This window comes from Delphinapterus leucas, chromosome 2, assembly GCF_059928025.1.
Source record: "Delphinapterus leucas isolate spDelLeu-1000000601 "Yukka" chromosome 2, BTC_Dleu_Yukka2, whole genome shotgun sequence".
Lineage (NCBI taxonomy): Eukaryota > Metazoa > Chordata > Mammalia > Artiodactyla > Monodontidae > Delphinapterus > Delphinapterus leucas.
In genome coordinates, this window is record NC_143130.1 from 40,428,486 (window position 1) to 40,446,855 (window position 18,370).

The 18,370-nt window shown below is 54.7% G+C and overlaps 1 protein-coding gene across 20 annotated transcripts in view; it reads left to right on the top strand.

The window, feature by feature from the left end:
* Positions 1-18,370, top strand: part of MAN2A2 (mannosidase alpha class 2A member 2) — a 29,427-nt gene that overhangs the window by 7,862 nt on the left and 3,195 nt on the right. For 5 of the 20 annotated variants that reach the window (XR_016392004.1, XM_089906774.1, XM_089906771.1 and 2 more), the window contains 22 exons: positions 142-1,350; positions 1,922-2,179; positions 2,251-2,395; positions 4,310-4,481; positions 4,934-5,061; positions 5,278-5,451; positions 5,814-6,000; positions 8,465-8,642; positions 8,951-9,153; positions 9,360-9,542; positions 9,715-9,829; positions 10,064-10,131; positions 10,299-10,464; positions 10,984-11,220; positions 11,446-11,568; positions 11,865-11,979; positions 12,242-12,375; positions 12,558-12,699; positions 15,079-15,212; positions 15,532-15,606; positions 17,163-17,357; positions 17,518-17,628. Coding sequence is in view for 18 of the 20 variants with exons in the window: in XM_089906774.1 (XP_089762900.1) it covers positions 1,180-1,350; positions 1,922-2,179; positions 2,251-2,395; positions 4,310-4,481; positions 4,934-5,061; positions 5,278-5,451; positions 5,814-6,000; positions 8,465-8,642; positions 8,951-9,153; positions 9,360-9,542; positions 9,715-9,829; positions 10,064-10,131; positions 10,299-10,464; positions 10,984-11,220; positions 11,446-11,568; positions 11,865-11,979; positions 12,242-12,375; positions 12,558-12,699; positions 15,079-15,212; positions 15,532-15,606; positions 17,163-17,357; positions 17,518-17,628 (3,414 nt within the window). In the remaining 2 variants the exon portion in view is untranslated. The other 15 variants (XM_089906775.1, XM_089906777.1, XM_089906783.1 and 12 more) reach the window with 15 other exon arrangements.

Consider the following 18,370-nt stretch of genomic DNA (forward strand, 5'->3'; position numbering starts at 1 on the left):
AGTTGCCGTTGCGGTCCCGGGGCCCGGCAGAGCCGGGGAGGGTCGAGGGCCGGGAGGGGGCTGGGCCGGCGAGCGGGCGAGTAGCCGAAGACCCGGCGGCAGGTGCCGGCCCCCCTCTGAGATCCAACTCTCTCTCCCCAGCTCCACCTACTTTGGCCTGGACTCAGCCTCCCAGGGCTAAAAATATTGCCCGGAGGCTCCTGAGCGGAATAAGATCGCGCTAAATAGGGCACAACGCTGCAGAGGCGACAGAGCTCCTCAGCCCGAGAGCTGGAGGAAGACTCCTGAGCTGCCGCTCCCGCCGCCGCTCAGCCGGCAGCTAGCTGTCTCCCTCCGCCCAGCAGGCAAGTGCGGGCCGCGGGCGGTGGCGGAGGACACTGATTCTCTGAAGTTGCCCCACAGCCGAACAGCTGTGCCTAGCTTTTCCCTACCCAGGTTATCTTTGACATCAATCACTGGTGGCTTCCAGGGGCTCCCCTAAATGCTCTGTAAGCAGAGGCTGAAAGTTACCCACTGCAGGAGTCAGAGCTAACAGGGAGAGGACTCTTTATGTTAGAAACATAAGCTGTGGCTTCTTTTTATATTCATTCTGCATTTCTGAATAAGAGACCAGCTGTGCCAGTCACTGTTTCTGGTGAGTACCAGTCTGATGCAAGCGGGCAGGGAGAAAGGCTTTCTTGTTAGTCTCTTGGGGCTTTGTCTATATTCTTTAAATCAAAATAGATACCAGTATATTCCTCTGAAATTAGAGGCACATGGCCAGGGAGCTTGGACACCCACGTCCTTTAACTGGCTGTGTCTTTCTTGTAGGCAAGCTCTGTGGGCAGCTGGTTATAATCAGGAAGTTGTATGGCGAACTCAGGAGTCACAGCTGGGAAGTTTTGTTTTCCGGGCGTGTTTTTTAATAGCATCTGCCTGGGAGAGAGCATCATCTCCACCCTAGGGGCAAAGCTGCTACCAGGACCAGGCAGGACCGGCCTCACATGTGCCTCTTACTAGTGCTTTCTGTGTCTCAGCCAAGAGAATACGATCCAGGTTGGGTCAGGATCCATAGCCAGTGTCGGGATTCGGTGCTTAGAAGCTTTCTTTTCTTTGGTGTTCTTCGGGAGCAGCCCTCAGGAACTCCTTGGGGCATTTGGTGGAAAGGCTACCAAAGGGATTTTTGCCTGCTGGAGCTACATGTGGTGTCCCTCCGGCCAGGTGTGTGTGGAGGCCATTATGAAGCTGAAAAAGCAGGTGACAGTGTGTGGGGCTGCCATCTTCTGTGTGGCTGTCTTCTCACTCTACCTCATGCTGGATCGAGTGCAGCATGATCCCACCCGACACCAGAACGGTGGGAACTTCCCCCGGGTGAGTCATGCCTGATTGCTGATCTCTTCATACACAAATCATCTGGGATCGGGTTATTGCCCCAGCTGGAAAGTCATGTCAGCCCAGGGCAAGAACATTCCTTCCCAATAGGCAGATTTTCTAGAAACTCAAAGCTGAAAGCAGTGATGGCAAAAAGAAAGGAGGGAGGGAAAATGGCAATATGTACTGCTGCTCTGTCCTCCTGAATTATTGGCAGACATTGCTAATGGATTGCAGCATCCCTTCCCACTAAGCCCCAGTGCAGTCCTTGTCAGCACAATGCTCCTGAGAGGCAACGCCGATTGTTGAGAATAGGCATGGGAGGTGAAATCTTTGCCATCCATAAGCTAGAGAGTGAGGGTACTCCCAACCCAAGTGGATTGCAGTCTTCAGTAGTGATTCACACCTCTTCCCTTATCTGACCAGAGCAATCCAGCCCTGTAGGCTCATGGTCCTGCCTTTGACTGGGGAGGGAAGGATCATAGTCAGGCCTCAGGTGGTGGGCCCCATGCAGAGATCCTTCTTGTGACTTAAGGAGCTGGGAGTGATTGCCTTTTGGTTTTTTCGGCAGAGTCAAATTTCTGTGCTGCAGAACCGCATTGAACAGCTGGAGCAGCTGTTGGAGGAGAATCATGAGATCATCAGCCACATCAAGGACTCTGTGCTGGAGCTGACGGCCAACGTGGAGGGCCCACCTGCCCTGCTGCCGTACTATATGTCCAATGGCTCCTGGGTGGTGCCACCAGAGCCCCGACCCAGCTTCTTCTCCATCTCCCCTCAAGACTGCCAATTTGCTTTGGGGGTCCGGGGCCAGAAGCCAGAGCTGCAGGTAAGAGTCAGAACTGGCAGGGACCCACAGTGGCCATGGCTGGGGCACTGAGCTGCTCTCCTGCCTGGCAGATGCTGACTGTATCAGAGGAGTTACCATTTGACAACGTGGATGGCGGCGTGTGGAAGCAAGGCTTTGACATCTCTTATAGCCCGCACGACTGGGACACTGAAGACCTGCAGGTGTTTGTGGTCCCTCACTCTCACAATGACCCAGGTGAGGGCCCAGCAGACCCTGGGAGCCAGGGTGTGGAGTGGGCTTTCTTTTTTACTTTTTTAAATTTTTGTTGGAGTATAGTTGATTTAAAATGTTGTATTAGTTTCTGCTGTACAGCAAAGTGAATCAGTTATACGTACACACATATACATTCTCTTTTAGATTCTTTTCCCATGTAGGTGTTCTCAGAGTATTGAGTAGAGTTCCGTGTGCTGTACAGCACGTCCTTATTAGTTATCTGTTTTATGTATAGTAGTGTGTATATGTCAGTCCCAATCTCCCAATTTATCCCTCCCCCCTCTCCCCCCTGGTAACCATAAGTTTGTTTTCTATATCTGTGACTCTATTTCAGTTTTGTAAGTAAGTTCATTTGTACCATTTTTTTAGATTCCACATGTAAGTGATATCATATGGTATTTGTCTTTCTCTGTCTGACTTACTTCACTCAGTATGACAATCTCTAGGTCCATCCAGGTTGCTGCAAATGGGATTTCTTTTTTATGGCTGAGTAATATTCCTTTGTATATATGTACCACATCTTCTTTATCCACTCCTCTGCTGATGGACATTTAGGTTGCTTCCATGTCTTGGCTATTGTGAATAGTGCTGCAGTGAACATTGGGGTGCATGTATCTTTTTGAATTATGGTTTTCCCCGGATATATGCCTGGGAGTGGGATTGCTGGATCATATGGTAGTTCTATATTTAGTGTGGTTTTTTTTGCGGTACGTGGGCCTCTCACTGTTGTGGCCTCTCTCGTTGCGGGGCACAGGCTCCGGACGCGCAGGCTCAGCGGCCATGGCTCACGGGCCCAGCCGCTCCGCGGCATGTGGGATCTCCCCAGACCGGGGCACGAACCCGCGTCCCCTGCATCGGCAGGCGGACTCCCAACCACTGCGCCACCAGGGAAGCCCTATATTTAGTTTTTTAAGGCATCTCCATACTGTTCTCCGTAATGGTTGTACCAGTTTACATTCCCACTAACAGTGTAGGAGAGTTCCCTTTTCTCCACACCCTCTCCAGCATTTATTATTTGTAGATTTTTTGATGATGGCCATTCTTACCAGTGTGAGGTGTTACCTCATTGTAGTTTTGATTTGCGTTTCTCTACTAATTAATGATGTCGAGCATCTTTCATGTGCTTTTTGGCCATCTGTATGTCTTCTTTGGAGAAATGGCTATTTAGGTCTTCTGCCCATTTTTTCATTGGGTTCTTTTTTGATATTGAGCTCCATGAGCTGTTTGTATATTTTGGAGATTAATCCTTTGTCCGTTGCTTCATTTGCAAATATTTTCTCCCATTCTGAGGGTTGTCTTTTCGTCTTGTTTATGGTTTCCTTTGCTGTGCAAAAGCTTTTAAGTTTAATTAGGTCCCATTTGTTTATTTTTACTTTCATTACTCTAAGAGGTGGATCAAAAAAGATATTGTTGTGATTTATGTCAGAGTGTTCTGCCTATGTTTTACTCTAAGAGTTTTATAGTATCCAGCCTTACATTTAGGTCTTTAATCCATTTTGAGTTTATTTTTGTGTATGGTATTAGAGAGTGTTTTAATTTCATTCTTTTACATGTAGTTGTCCAGTTTTCCCAGCACCACTTATTGAAGAGACTGTCTTTTCTCCATTGTATATTCTTGCTTCCTTTGTCGTAGATTAGTTGACCATAGGTACATGGGTTTATCTTCGGACTTTCTATCCTGTTTTATTGATCTATATTTCTGGTTTTGTGCCAGTGCCATACTGTTTTCATTACTGTAGCTTTGTAATATAGTCAGAAGTCAGGGAGCCTGATTCCTCCAGGTCTGTTTTTCTTAAGATTGCTTTGTCTGGGGTGGGCTTCCTGATGGCAAAAGTAAGGGAGGGACAGTTGAAGAAGATGGTGGCATCCTCAGGGGACCCTATGTTGGCTTCCCAGGCTGGCTCAAGACCTTTGACAAGTACTACACAGAGCAGACACAGCACATTCTCAACAACATGGTGTCCAAGCTGCAAGAGGACCCCCGGCGGCGCTTCATCTGGGCGGAAGTCTCCTTCTTCGCCAAGTGGTGGGACAACATCAATGCCCAAAAGAGAGCAGCAGTCCGAAGGCCAGTGCCAGTCGGGGAGGCAGGAGGGCTATCCTCTGGGCCCTAGGATGGGTGTGAAGTCCTCTCCTGGAGCTGCAGGTGCCAAGGTGTCAGGGAGAGGCAGGGGGAACCTTGGCAGAGATGAGGAGTGAGGGGAGTAGAGGGGCCAGGAATGAGAAGGCAAGAACTGATTTGAGGGTCACTAGTGTTAGGAGAAATCAAAGTAGTGTGAGCACAGGGAAGAGAAAGCATAGGGCCTGGCCCCTGGAAGCGCAGACAGAGATCTAGGAATAAGCAGAGCCAGGACAGCATGGAGGTTGGCTGGAGAGAGAGGAGGGCGCATGTCTGTTGTCTTGGTCCTGGGTTTGGGTGAACTGGCTCAGTGAGACCAGTACACACAGGTCCCGGCATCTGGTTGGCAGGACTGAGCAGAGGGTCTCTGCCCCAGACTGAGTGTGAGTCCTTAACTCCAGGCTGGTGGGAAACGGGCAGCTGGAGATTGCAACAGGAGGCTGGGTAATGCCGGATGAGGCCAACTCCCACTACTTTGCATTGATTGACCAGCTCATTGAGGGACACCAGTGGCTGGAGAAAAACCTCGGTGAGTCCGGGCTCAGCAGTGGGAGTCTGCCCCCATAGCTGGGCCCAGAGGACAGCAGGGGGCTCTAAGGCACAAGGATTGGCAGGGAGTGCTTCTTTCCTAGGCTAATTCCACCAGCGTGGGTGTGGTGTGATGGCAAGACGGGCTCTGGGGCCCCTGTGCCGGGAGACCAGGCCCTGAGGCATTCAGACCTCTGGCTTCCATGCCTCTGCCCAGGTGCAACCCCGCGCTCAGGCTGGGCAGTGGACCCCTTTGGATACAGCCCCACCATGCCTTACCTGCTGCGCCGTGCCAACCTGACCAGCATGCTGATTCAGAGGGTACATTATGCTATCAAGAAGCACTTTGCTGCCACCCACAGCCTGGAGTTCATGTGGAGGCAGACCTGGGGTAAGGCCAGGTAGGGTGGAGGGGGGTCACAGCAGTGGTTCCCACTGGGAAAGGGCAGGGATATCAGAAATAAGACCCATCTGTCCTTTAGAGCAGACCAACAAACACTGGTGCAGACCGTCAGAAGCTCTCTCCTTCAGGTTAGGTGGGGATCACATTGATCTCTGGCCTCTGTGGAGCCTGCTGTCTGTCTCCTGGAGGAGCTGTGGGCTCCAGAGCCCTCCCTGTGTCCTGACCATTGGCCTACATGTCCTCTGCAGCCTTAAGTCTAGTTCACGCCTTTAGCTGGAGCAGATCCCCTCCCAGCCCCGGCATCCCTGTGCCCAGCTCCAGGGGCTGACTGCTTGGTGTATTTTCTATAGATTCGGACTCCAGCACAGACATCTTCTGCCACATGATGCCTTTCTACAGCTATGACGTCCCCCATACATGTGGCCCGGATCCCAAGATCTGCTGCCAGTTTGATTTCAAGCGCTTGCCCGGGGGGCGCATCAACTGCCCTTGGAAGGTGCCACCCCGGGCTATCACAGAGACAAATGTGGCCGAGAGGTACTTGCTCCCAGACCTGGACTAGGTGTGGTGGTGTCATTTTCACTCTGCAGAGGAGTCAGGAGACCTGGCTTCTGGTCTGGGCTCTGCTGCACGGGGGCTTCAGGTTCCACATTCATAAAATGGGGGTGGGCTCGGTTGGTGAGTTCAGGCCCACAGCCCTTGCAGTGACAGTTCCTTTACTGTGTTTTCCTGGAAAACTAGAGTGAGTGGCTCTAAGGAACCACCTTTTCCAGAATGGTTTTATTTTCCCAAATGAGTATGTTTTCCAGTGTCCTAACAAACTGTCGGAGCCAGTGGACTGACTGAGGCAAGTAATTCTCAGATTAGATCCAGTGCCTTACAACCTTCAGTCTGGTATGCCTGCATTAAGCTCGGGCCTCCTGCCTTGACTTGAAGTCACCCGGGATCCTCAGTGCTCTGTGCACCCAGAATCCCATTCAGATGCACATTCTGTCCCACCCAACAGCCTCCAGCCTCTGAGAAAACAGACCTGTTCCCTTTGAGAGAATCCTTAGGGACCCCAAAAGATGTTGCTGAAATCAGCTCCCCTGGGAAAAGGTGGATTAAGAGAGAGCTAAACAATTATTTAGCCAGAACTGGACTGGCCTTAAGAATATAACAAGTTGAACGGGTTTTCATGTTGCAATCCTCCGATTTCCATGATGTCCAAGAGGTGAAACATGTGACCAGAAGGGAAAGAAAGTGGTCTTTTGTTTCCAGACTCCAGAAATCTAAATGCTGATTCCAAGCAAGAATCTAGGGCTTTTAAGGCATGCTTTTTCTGAAAGCAGCAGCTGTGATCTACAGATGCCAGGCCAGGTTTACAGAGAGCAAGTCATGGGAGATAACCTCATTTTCTCCTTTAAATTTATTTTATTTATTTTATTTTTGGCTGTGTTGGGTCTTCCTTGCTGTGCGCGGGCTTTTCTCTGGTTGTCGTGAGCAGGGGCTACTCTTCGTTGCGGTGCGCGGGCTTTTCACTGCGGTGGCTTCTCTTGTCACAGAGCACAGGCTCTAGGTGCGCAGGCTTCAGTAGTTGTGGCACGGGGGCTCAGTAGTTGTGGCTCACGGGCTCTAGAGCACAGGCTCAGTAGTTGTGGCACACGGGCTTAGTTGCTCCGTGGCATGTGGGATCTTCCCGGACCAGGGATTGAACCCGTGTCCCCTGCATTGGCAGGTGGATTCTTAACCACTGCGCCACCAGGGAAGCTCTCGTTTTCTCCTTTAAAGGGCTTACAAGGATGATAAATTAGGGGAAGGTGGTATTTGAGGAGTCCTTTCTTGAGAGCAAAATGGAACAGAACAAGCTGCACCAGCATGGCTAAGTACATTAGTGGCTGGTTGAACTGTAACACCCATAACATGCCAATTACCAGGCTGGTCTAAAAAGAGAAAGAGGCTTTAATGCCACAGGTCTCTGTTTTTCTGTTGATTACATTAATGACTTGGATAAAAAAGGAAATAATAAATGTTTATGTAGAACAGTGCCAGGCACTGTTCTAAGTGTTTAACAAATATTAATTCACTCAGTTCATTGTAATTCTCATAATACGATGACAGTAGGTACTGATGTTTTTCTCATTTTATAGAAACTGAGGCCCAGAGAGGTTAAGTAAGTTGTCCAGGGTCACACAGCTAGTGCATACAGAGCTAGTGTTGGTGTAGTCCGGTCCCCAAGTCCAGGCTCTTCAGTCTAGGGCTGTGCTGCATCACTAACTGGTGGCAAACAAAGCTGGAGTGTCAGAGTCAGGATCCCAAAAGATCTCAGTAGGTTGGGACGTGGGTTGAACCTAACCAGATAAGATTAGATAAATGTAAGGTTCTACCCTTAGCTTCAGCAGACAGAATAGGAAAGTTCAGGATGAGAAAATATCTTGCTGGGCCGCATGCATAGAAAATATGATCACTGATGTCAGCACGGTGGGGTGACAGTGGGGGCCGCCAGACATGCCTGTATAAGCACACACGGCAGCTCTGGCCAGACTAGGGGGTGTGGCCTGCCTTCCCCCGAACTCCCATATTCAGCGCTGGGCCCCGCACTCTGGGATCCTGGCAGACGGGCTACTCAAGAGAACTGCTGGTGACTGGATTCTCAGCTGCTATGTAGGGACCAAATAGGGGGGCTGGGATTGCAGAGGCTGACGAGAAAGCGCAGGGGAATGCTTACACATCTTGGATATGTCTGAGGGACCATCATGGGGAAGGAGGACTGGTTTGTTCTTTGTGGTATCCAAGGGCAGAACTGGGGCCAGGGAATTGAAGCCATGCATCAGGAAGAACTCTCTAGTTGTTTGGAGAACACTGGGCTCCCTGGGACTGGGTTTCATCCCATGAGGTATCTACCCCCAAGCTGAGTGACTTTGTGACGAGGATGTATCAGAGGGCTCCTCTCAGGCTGGCTCTGCTCAGGATCCTATAATGTGAGACTCCATGTGGGGCCCGTACCCCTTCCCACCTGCAGGGCAGGCCTGCTCCTGGACCAGTACAGGAAGAAGTCCCGGCTCTTCCGAAGCAACGTCCTCCTGGTGCCGCTGGGCGATGACTTCCGATATGACAAGCCCCAGGAGTGGGATGCCCAGTTCTTCAACTACCAGCGGCTCTTCGACTTCCTTAACAGCAAGCCTGATCTCCACGTGCAGGTGTGAAGGGACACTCACCGGGGAGGGGGCCTCAGTGGTGCTGCAGCCCAGCCCTTTCTGTGAGGTTTCATGCTCCCCGATACTGCTCCAAAGCAGGGGTTCATTCCCAACTCTGGGCACGGTTTCCCTTTTATGTCACAGTTCTTTCCCAGGTTCCTCAGCTTCTCGAGGCCCAGAAGGTAGGACGTGGTGACTACGCTCTGCATAGGCAAACATCCTTGCCCCTAGCCTCCACTGCAGCACTGGGGGGGCCGCAATTCCCAGAAGACTCTGGAACTGATGGAAGCGGTTTTTGGTGGTCCCCACAGGCCCAGTTTGGCACCCTCTCCGACTATTTTGATGCTCTATACAAGAGGACAGGGGTGGAGCCAGGGGCCCAGCCTCCAGGGTTTCCTGTGCTGAGCGGGGATTTCTTCTCCTACGCGGACCGGGAGGACCATTACTGGACAGGCTATTACACTTCACGGCCTTTCTACAAGAGCTTGGACCGCGTCCTGGAAGCGCACCTGCGGTGAGACCTGCCCCCCCTTCCAGGCTGGAGGGATAGAGTAAGCCTTTGAGGTTTAAGGAGGGGCTGGATTGGCTCAGAAGGGACTAGAAGGGCATGGAGACCAAGACAAGTGGAGAAGGGGTGAAAGGAAGAGGAGTGGGCCTTGCAGAGTGAGGGTGGGCCCTAGGGAGCTGTATGGCAGGAGGCTGACTTCTCTCTCTGGGCAGGGGGGCAGAGATTCTGTACAGCCTGGCTGTGGCTCATGCCCGGCGCTCTGGAGTGGCCAGCCAGTACCCGCTCTCAAACTTCGCCCTTCTGACGGAAGCTCGGCGCACACTGGGACTCTTCCAGCACCACGACGCTATCACTGGCACTGCCAAGGAGGCAGTTGTTGTGGACTATGGGATCAGGTGGGAGCCCTCTCCTCTTCCCCATCAGCTCCATGCCTTGACCCGCTGTCCCAAAAGGGAGGATGCACCGGGCAGTCAGTGGACAGGCCTGCCAAGGGCTCGCCCTGTTGGCAGGTGGACAGTGTCTCGGTGGTCACCTCTCCCATGGTCCCTCTCCTGCCCGCCCTCCCAGGCTTCTGCGCTCCCTTGTCAACCTGAAGCAGGTCATCATTAACGCAGCTCACTATCTGGTGCTGGGGGACAAGAAAAGCTACCGCTTTGACCCTGAGTCACCCTTCCTGCAAATGGTGAGCCCCGCTCCTGCACCTGCTCAGGGGGACCCTCTGGTGTGCAGTCCTGTGCCGAGAACTGTGGTGCGAGGGCATTGTCCTTCTTTTCCTTCCCGGTCCTGGAGTGAAAGCTCTGTGCCTGGGGCAGCTGCTGGTCCCCATCTGGGACACGTTTGGGGGGTGGGGGGAGGCAAGACTCCGAGTCAGGCCAAGCCCCATGATAGTTCTTTCTTCCCACCCACTTCATTCCAGGATGACACCCGCTTAAATCACGATGCCCTACCAGAGCGCACAGTGATCCAGCTGGATTCCTCACCCAGGTGAGCCGGGCTGGGCCAGGCGCAGAGGCAAAGCCCCTTCCTGGCTCTGGGCACCCTCCCACCCCCACCCTGCCGAACCACTGAGGGATTCTTGGCCTGGCCACTGTTCCTGCTTCCACTGCCCCCAGAGCAGTGGCCTCCTGGATGAGCCTACTTTCTGCTCACAGGTATGTGGTGCTGTTCAACCCACTGGAGCAGGAACGGCTCAGCATGGTGTCCCTTCTGGTCAGCTCACCCCGGGTGCGGGTCCTTACAGAGGAGGGTCAGCCCCTGGCTGTGCAGGTCAGCGCGCATTGGAGCTCTGCCACTGACATGGTCCCTGACGTCTACCAGGTGAGGCGGGGGCTTGGCAGGTGGGGCCCGGCCTCGGCCCTCTGTGCTGATCCTTGGCCTCTCCCCGGAGCCTCACACTGCCCACGGACACTGGCTTCCCACCCTCCTGCTTGCAGCCCTCTTACTCCCCAGGTTGGGGACCAGAGTCTTGGGGAGGGGGGTTGCCCAGAAGACAGTCACTCCTGGGCTTTGAGTCTGTCCTTGAAAGGAAGGGGAAGTTTGGTATAGTATGATAATAGTAAAAATGGCAGTTATGCTGCCCCATCGTTTGTTCATTCAACAAATATTTATTGAAAGCTTAACGTGTGTTTACCATCTCATAGTTTTCCAGATATCATTTGAGACTCATGAAAGTCTGACCAGGGGCAAGTAACATCACCTGTGCTTTGGGCGGAGGGCACCGAGGCCCCAGTGGGTGCAGGGACTTGCTCAGGCTCTCAGGGCCAGAACTGCAGGCCTGCATCCAAGACTGACACCCATGCCGTGGCCCACGCTTCCTCACCCTTCCCGTGCCCGCAGGTGTCTGTGCCCGTCCGCCTGCCGGCGCTGGGCCTGGGCGTGCTGCAGCTGCAGCTGGGTCTGGACGGGCCCCGCACCCTGCCCTCCTCCGTGCGTGTCTACCTGCATGGGCGGCAGCTGTCCGTCAGCAGGCACGAGGCGTTCCCTCTACGCGTCATTGACTCTGGCACCAGCGACTTCGCCCTCAGCAACCGCTATATGCAGGTCTGGTTCTCAGGCCTCACTGGGCTCCTCAAGGTAAAGGGCCAGGGGCTGGGAGCCGGAGGAGGGCGCGCATGTCGGGGGGGTCGTGCAAGCTGCCTCCGGACCATGAGTGCGCTGCTACCTGACTCATGGTGGACCCGGGAGCGGGCCGTCTGGGCCCTGAGCTGACAGCACAGGGAAGCAGGGCTGGGCTCCCTCCCAGGGGCGGGCCTGACACGCGGGTGTGGGGCCAGGGGTCAGGGCTGTGTCTCTCGGCAGAGCATCCGAAGGGTGGACGAGGAGCAGGAGCAGCGGGTGGGCATGGAGTTCCTCATCTATGGCACCCGCTCGTCCAAAGACAAGAGTGGAGCCTACCTCTTCCTGCCTGATGGCGAGGCCAAGGTAACTAGAGACACCTTGCAAACCCCAGCAGGCCCTGGAGGCCTCAGGAGCGGAGGGCAGGAAGAAGGGTACGGGCCTTCGTCCAGGGCGACCCTGCCTGCCAGGGTGCCTCGCCTGCACTGCCCCTGCGGGGGGTGGGAGACTGAGGAACGTTGCCTGGGAGCCTGGGCCCGGCTCGGCCAGGGGTCTCAGCCCAGAGCCTGCTGGGAACAAGTCCTCCTGCCTGACCGCGGGCCAGCATCTCCCTGCTTTGCTCTCTGTGCCGTGGGTTCAGCGGCCACCTGCTCTTTCCCCAGCCCTACGTCCCCAAGGACCCTCCCGTGCTGCGCATCACGGAAGGCCCTTTCTTCTCAGAGGTGGTGGCCTACTATGAGCACGTTCACCAGGTAGTCCGGCTTTATAACCTACCAGGTGAGCCCTGCAGGCGAGGAAGGTAGGGAAGGAGGTGCGGGCTCCGTGGGCTGTGATGTGCTTGCTCTTCTGCCTGTTGTCTAGTCATGCATCTGTTCCCAACAGACGTATCATTTGAGATGGGTCTGATTCTTAACTCTCTTGGAGTAGAGCTTGGCCAGAAATGCTGGGAATTGCCTGGGGCTTGGGCACAGCCTCTCCCAGCCCAGTCTCTCAGGCTGTGGCTCACGCCGCTCAGCCTCTCCCTTTGTCCTGTGCCCAGGGGTGGAGGGGCTGTCTCTGGACGTGTCATCCCTGGTGGACATCCGGGACTGCGTCAACAAGGAGCTGGCCCTGCGCCTCCACACAGACATTGACAGCCAGGGCACCTTCTTCACGGACCTCAATGGCTTTCAGGTGATGCCTCAGGCCTGGGGCCCTAGAGACCCCATGGAACAGAACTTGGACTGTGTTTACTGCCTGCATCACAGGCCCTGGCAGGTGATCTGCTCTGACAGAGCAGGAGGAATCGGAGGCAAGACTGATCGGGGCCCAAATGGTGCCCGGATTCTCTTGATCTGCTGGCCTTGCCCCCGCAGGTGCAGCCCCGGCGGTATCGGAAGAAGCTGCCCCTGCAGGCCAACTTCTACCCCATGCCGGTCATGGCCTGCATCCAGGACGCACAGAGCCGCCTCACGCTGCACGCTGCCCAGGCCCTCGGCGTCTCCAGCCTCCACGATGGTGAGGGGAGCAGGCGCTGTTCGGGGGGAGAGGGCAAGATCAAGAAGCCCATCCCTGCCACCGAGGCCTATCCTCTCTGTGGGCCTCTTCGTCTTTCCTGTCCATCAGTCACACACCAGCGGGAGATGAAAGGAAGGCAGACACATGCTGTCACCCTCTCCCCTGCTGGAGGCAGCTGTGGAGGTGACTGGGGGTGGGTGGCCTGTTGGATCCCCTCAAGAAGCATCAGGGTATTGAACGGTGATTCTTAGCTGAGGTGTGCAGCCACCTTCTCCTGACAGGGATGGCAGTAGGGACAGTTGGAAAAGTGTAGTCAGTGTTAAATGAAATGTTTAGCAAAGGAGAAAGATACGTCCTGCCTTCCTACCAATGGTCATTAAAAGAGAGAATGACAAAAAAAAAAAGAGAGAATGACATTCTTAAGAATCAAAACGAGGGCTTCCCTGGTGGTGCAGTGGTTAAGAATCCACCTGGCAATGCAGGGGACACGGGTTCGAGCCCCGGTCTGGGAAGATCCCACATGCCGCGGAGCAGCTAAGCCCGTGTGCTACAACTGCTGAGCCTGTGCTCTAGAGCCCGTGAGCCAGAACTGCTGAAGCCCGTGTGCCACAGCTACTGAAGCCTGCGTGCCTGGAGCCCGTGCTCCCAACAAGAGAAGCCACCACAATGAGAAGCCCGCGCACCGCAACAAAGAGTAGCCCCCACTCGATGCAACTAGAGAAAACCCATGCGCAGCAACGAACACCCAACGCAGCCAAACATAAATAAATTAAATAAATAAATTAAAAAAAAAAAAGAATCAAAACGAGGACATGAGGAGACTGACCTGGAGCTGTTCACACTGGGCCAGCCCAGGTGGCTCCCATAGTCTCAGGGTAAAGTGAACAGTTTGCACTTAGTGGCCTCTGAGGCCTTCAGGTCATCTGTCCTTGGGGCAGAGCCTTTGTGCAGGACTGAGCCAAGAGTGCCCAGTCTAGGCTCTGCGGGGCGGGTGGCAAGCACAGTGGGGACCTGACTCCCTGCTGGAAAGCATGAGGCTCTGCTGCCCCTTTGCCCAGTATCACTCTGGTGGTAAAACTCTTAACCCAGCCCAGCATCCTCCCTTGGTCTCTGCCCTTCTGGAAAACAGTGCGCTAACAGGCGATTGTTTTACATGCAAGGGGTCCATTTTAGGATTTCGTGTGCCTTTCTGTGGTTGCTCAGGGTAAAGACTGAGGAACTACGTAAGTCAGAATCTGGGCTGGGGTGATGGGAGTGCAGATAGAGCCGTCTGTATGGGCTCCTCTCAAGAGATTCTTGAAAAAAACATGCTGGGAAAAATCCTCATTCCAACATATGTCAGCTTTGAGTGAGCCCCTTCCCCAGGCATATTTTTATTTTATTTTATTTTTAAATTTGGCTGCGTTGGGTCTTTGTTGCTGCACGCGGGCCTTCTCTAGCTGCGGCTAGCAGGGGCTACTCTTCGTCGCGGTGCACGGGCTTCTTATTGGGTGGTTTCTCTTGTTGCAGAGCACGGGCTCTAGGCACGCCAGTTTCAGTAGTTGTGGCACACGGGCTCAGTAGTTGTGGCACACGGGCTCAGTAGCTCCGCAGCCTGTGGGCTCTTCCTGGACCAGGGCTCAAACCCATGTCCCCTGCATTGGCAGGCAGATTCTTAACCACTGTGACATGAGGAATGTCCCCTCAGACATATTTTTAAAAGAAAGGAAAGGTTGGGGACTTCCCTGGAGGTCCAGTGGTTAAGACTCCGTGCTTCCAATGCAGGGGGCCTGGGTTCAATTCCTGGTGGAGTAACTGAGATCCCACATGCTGTGTGCGGTGCAGCCAAAAAAAAAAAGCAAAGGATCCTCTGCTATCTCTCGTCTGCAGGGCAACCCCAAATAACACCTAATCTGAGCCTCTGCCTGATATGCCACCTGGCTGTCCTCTTGCTCCCTCCTTTTGACAGACGCGGCAGGCAGACCTGGAGTCTGCCCCCACGTAGAACCAGGGCCGGAAGCGTGTGTTCCAGTCACAACAAAATCCGCCCACCTGAGAAGACCTGGCCCGGGTCAGGGCCTTGCAGCTGCTGACGGCTGTTGTGCTCGCTGTTCACGTTGTTGTGTGTGGCCAGCCTAGAGACGCTTCTCTGCCTGGGCACCCGGGCCAGCCCCCACTCCTGAGCCGCGGAGCACGGGCAGTGAACCGCCAGGGTCACAGTCCTTCACTCAGCCCCTTCCAGCTCTAGGTTCCACGGCGGCTTTGTGCCCTGAGTGACTCAGCTTCCAGCCAGTTCCCTAGGCTCTTCCCTTGGGGCTTTGGCGGGCTGCTGCTTCCAGAGGTCGGTGTCTGCTTGGGGGTGAGACAGGCAGGCTGGGGGCTCACAGCTAACTTCCCTAGGCCAGCTGGAGGTGATCTTGGACCGGCGACTAATGCAGGACGACAACCGAGGCCTGGGCCAAGGGCTCAAGGACAACAAGAGAACCTGCAACCATTTCCGTCTCCTGTTGGAACGGCGAACCCTGGGCAGGGAGGTAAGTTCTGGGCCTCCCCCTAGGGAGCCAGGTCAGGCTAGGCCCCGTGGGTGGCCCTGGGGTTCCAGCCTACGGCTTGGGGAGCGTACTAGAGGTGGGCAAGGGTAGCAAGAGTAGGGCCTGATTCCCGGGTTGGCGGGGAAGCGAGTCTGATGCTTTGCTGCTCCATCTCATGCAGCCTGGCACCTCCCTCTCCACGGCACCCTGTCGCCTGTGCCCTCCTTGTGCTCATCTCCCACCTTCCCACCCCCGCCCCTGTGTCCTCTAACCTGCTCTGCTCCTGCCCTGCTCATCTCATGGCTTTCTTTGCCCCCACCAGCCTGGCTTTTTCTCCAAACTGGCAGCCATGTTTAGGGGCTTGATCTTTCACAGCAGCAGGAGCGGGCACCGAGAGGTAAGGGCCAGCGATGGGGTGTTGAACTAGTGTTAGTTATTTGTAGCTGGAGTTGGAGCTGGCGGATGGCAGAGCCCGCTGCTCCATCTCCCTGTCTGGGGCTCAGTCACTCACTCATCACATAGCTGCTGGGCACCCGCTATGCTGTAAGGACTGAGAGGGCCGCAAATGCATAAGATACTGCCTCAGAGCTCTAGGAATTGACTCGTGAGTATGGGTGGGGGCCAAGTTATGTGTGTGAAAATATAAGGTCGAAAAGGGGTATGTCCACTGGTCCTGAGGAGTGAGAGAACATAGTGGGCCAAGGGGATCAAGGACAGCTTCCTGGAGGAGATGTCATCCACGCACATCTTTGATGAATGGGGGTCTGCCCTACACACTTGAACCGAGGCACAGGGTGGGAGGCAGGAAGGAACGTGAATGGGAAGAGCCGTGAGTTCACTCAGCTAGACCAGAGCCGCCTGTGCAGTGTGATAGCCACTAGCCACCTGTGGCCACTTAAACGTATTAAGACAAAACACAATAACCAATTTGATTCTTCATTCAAACTGGCCACATTTCAAGTGGCTCAGTGGCCACAAGTGGTTAGTAGCTGCTGTGCTAGTGCAGATATAGCATATTTCCTTGATTGCAGAAAGTTCTAGTGGCCAGTGCTGGGCTGCCATGGAGGTAGGTTGAGGCAGACTGTAGTGGGCCTTCAGTGCCTGGCGAAGAGTCTGGACTTCCTCCTGGAGGCCAGTGAGGGATCTGAGCTGGGAGAACACTGTTGGGACTTTGCCCTAAGCATGTCACTGCCACAGCAGGGACTCGGGGATCTTCAGGGAGACCGGAGGCAGGGGTGACAGCTTAAAGGCTGTTCAAGCAGGACATTTTGGTGGCTTGAAATGAGCCACAGGAGGGAGAAGCCGGCGATGGGCGTGAGGACGCTGCCAAGGTGGGAACGGAGATCGTGGCTGAGGGAAGTGCGAGATTCTGGACAGTAGGAAGGCGGGTGGTGCTAAGAGCAGAAATCCAGAATATGGAAGAGTAGCCGCCGTGGAGGAAAGTCCACCTTAGGCCCGTGAGTGTGACGTCTAGGTCAGCCATCTAAGGAGTAGTTCTCAGTCAGCACAGCTGTGGGGACTGCCGGGCCCGAGCATCAGGGCTGGTGCTGTGGATACGGGGTCGAGCTTGAAGCTGCAGGGTTGCTCCAGAGACTTTCTCCATCAGAGGCCCATCCTCCATGGTGAAGCATCCGTCTGTCTGTCTTCCCTTCTTCTCGCTGCACTGAGAATCTCTATGTGACAGGAGATGTTGCTGATGGGAGTGTGTGACTCACGATGGTGTTGTGGGAGCAGAAAGCCTCCATAGTTAGAGGAGCGCTGGCCTGGTGAGGTAGCCCTTCCTAAGCTGTGTGAGGTGGGAAGTGACCGCATTTGAAGAGTCCTGGAGTCAGGCATCCCTTGTATCCAGACACATCAGGGAAGCTCTCTCCAAAGAAACTGACCTGGACGTGCTGTTACCCTCCTGCTCCCCCCGCTCCACTTCCTCACCCACGTCTCGGGCCAATCTTCCAGGTCCAAGATGGCCCCTCTACCAGCTACCCATCCCTCCTCAGTCACCTGACTTCCATGTACCTGAACACCCCTGTGCTCGCCCTGCCCGTGGCCAAGAGGCAGCCCCCAGGCCCTGCTCTGTGCTCATTTCGTCCTCTGGCCTCCTCTCTGCCCTGTGACTTCCACCTGCTCAACCTGCGGACGCTCCAGGCAGAGGTGAGTGTCCCGCTCAGTGCTGACCCTCGGGGCGGACCCTGCCCTCCTCGCCCAGACTCCTCCCCATCCCAGCCCTGCCTGCCGGGCAGAGGCGCTGCTACACCTGTGAGCCCTGCAGAGACCCCCCCCCTCTCCCCGCTGCCCTGTGGTCTGTCACCAGGATGATAGCTTGCCCTCAGCCGAAACTGCGCTCCTCTTACACCGCAAGGGTTTTGACTGTGGCCTCGAGGCCAAGAACTTGGGCTTCAACTGCACCACAAGCCAAGGCAAGGTGAGCAGGGCCCAGGTGTGGGAAGGGAGAGGAGGGCAGGGAAACAGAGCACTGGGGATGGCAAGCTAAGAGCTTGGTGAGGCGGCAGTGAGGCTGAGCAGCAAGGGGGGAGGTGGCAGGGTTATTCTGGGGCTTTACGGAGAGCAAGGGAGAAGCTGTTGACATGTGTTTTCAAAGCCTCTGAGGCCTGGCAGGGGCCAGTTCCAGACAAGGTGTCCAGGTGGAGAACTTCTGTTTCATGTGTACGGACCTCTATCAAACAAATGGAAACACCAGGAATTAAAAACTAAAAGCCATCATACTCTGTTCATTGTTTAAGCCAGCAAAGGCTGGCACTGATAAATGCCTCCGTGTGCTGGGCACCAGTGATTCAGAAGTGAATCAAGACATGATCCCTGCTGGGAGTTCCCTGGCGGTCCAGTGGTTAGGACTCAGTGATTTCACTGCCTTGGGCCAGGTTCAATCCCTGGTCGGGGAACTAGGATCCCGTAAACCGCATGGCACGGCCAAAAAAAAGACATGGTCCCTCTCCTCAAAGAGCTAACAGCTCAGTGCAGCAGTTCCTTCCCTAGGATCTGTGGACAGGCTTCAAGGTTGCACAGGCTCACCTATGTATGTAGGCACCTTGCTGCAGAGAGGCCCATAGCTTCTGTGAGATTCATACAAGTTACATAGAAGAAGAGCAGCAGCATCTGGTGTGTCAGCCCCCAGCACTGCCCTGCGCCTTCTCTCCTCCCCACAG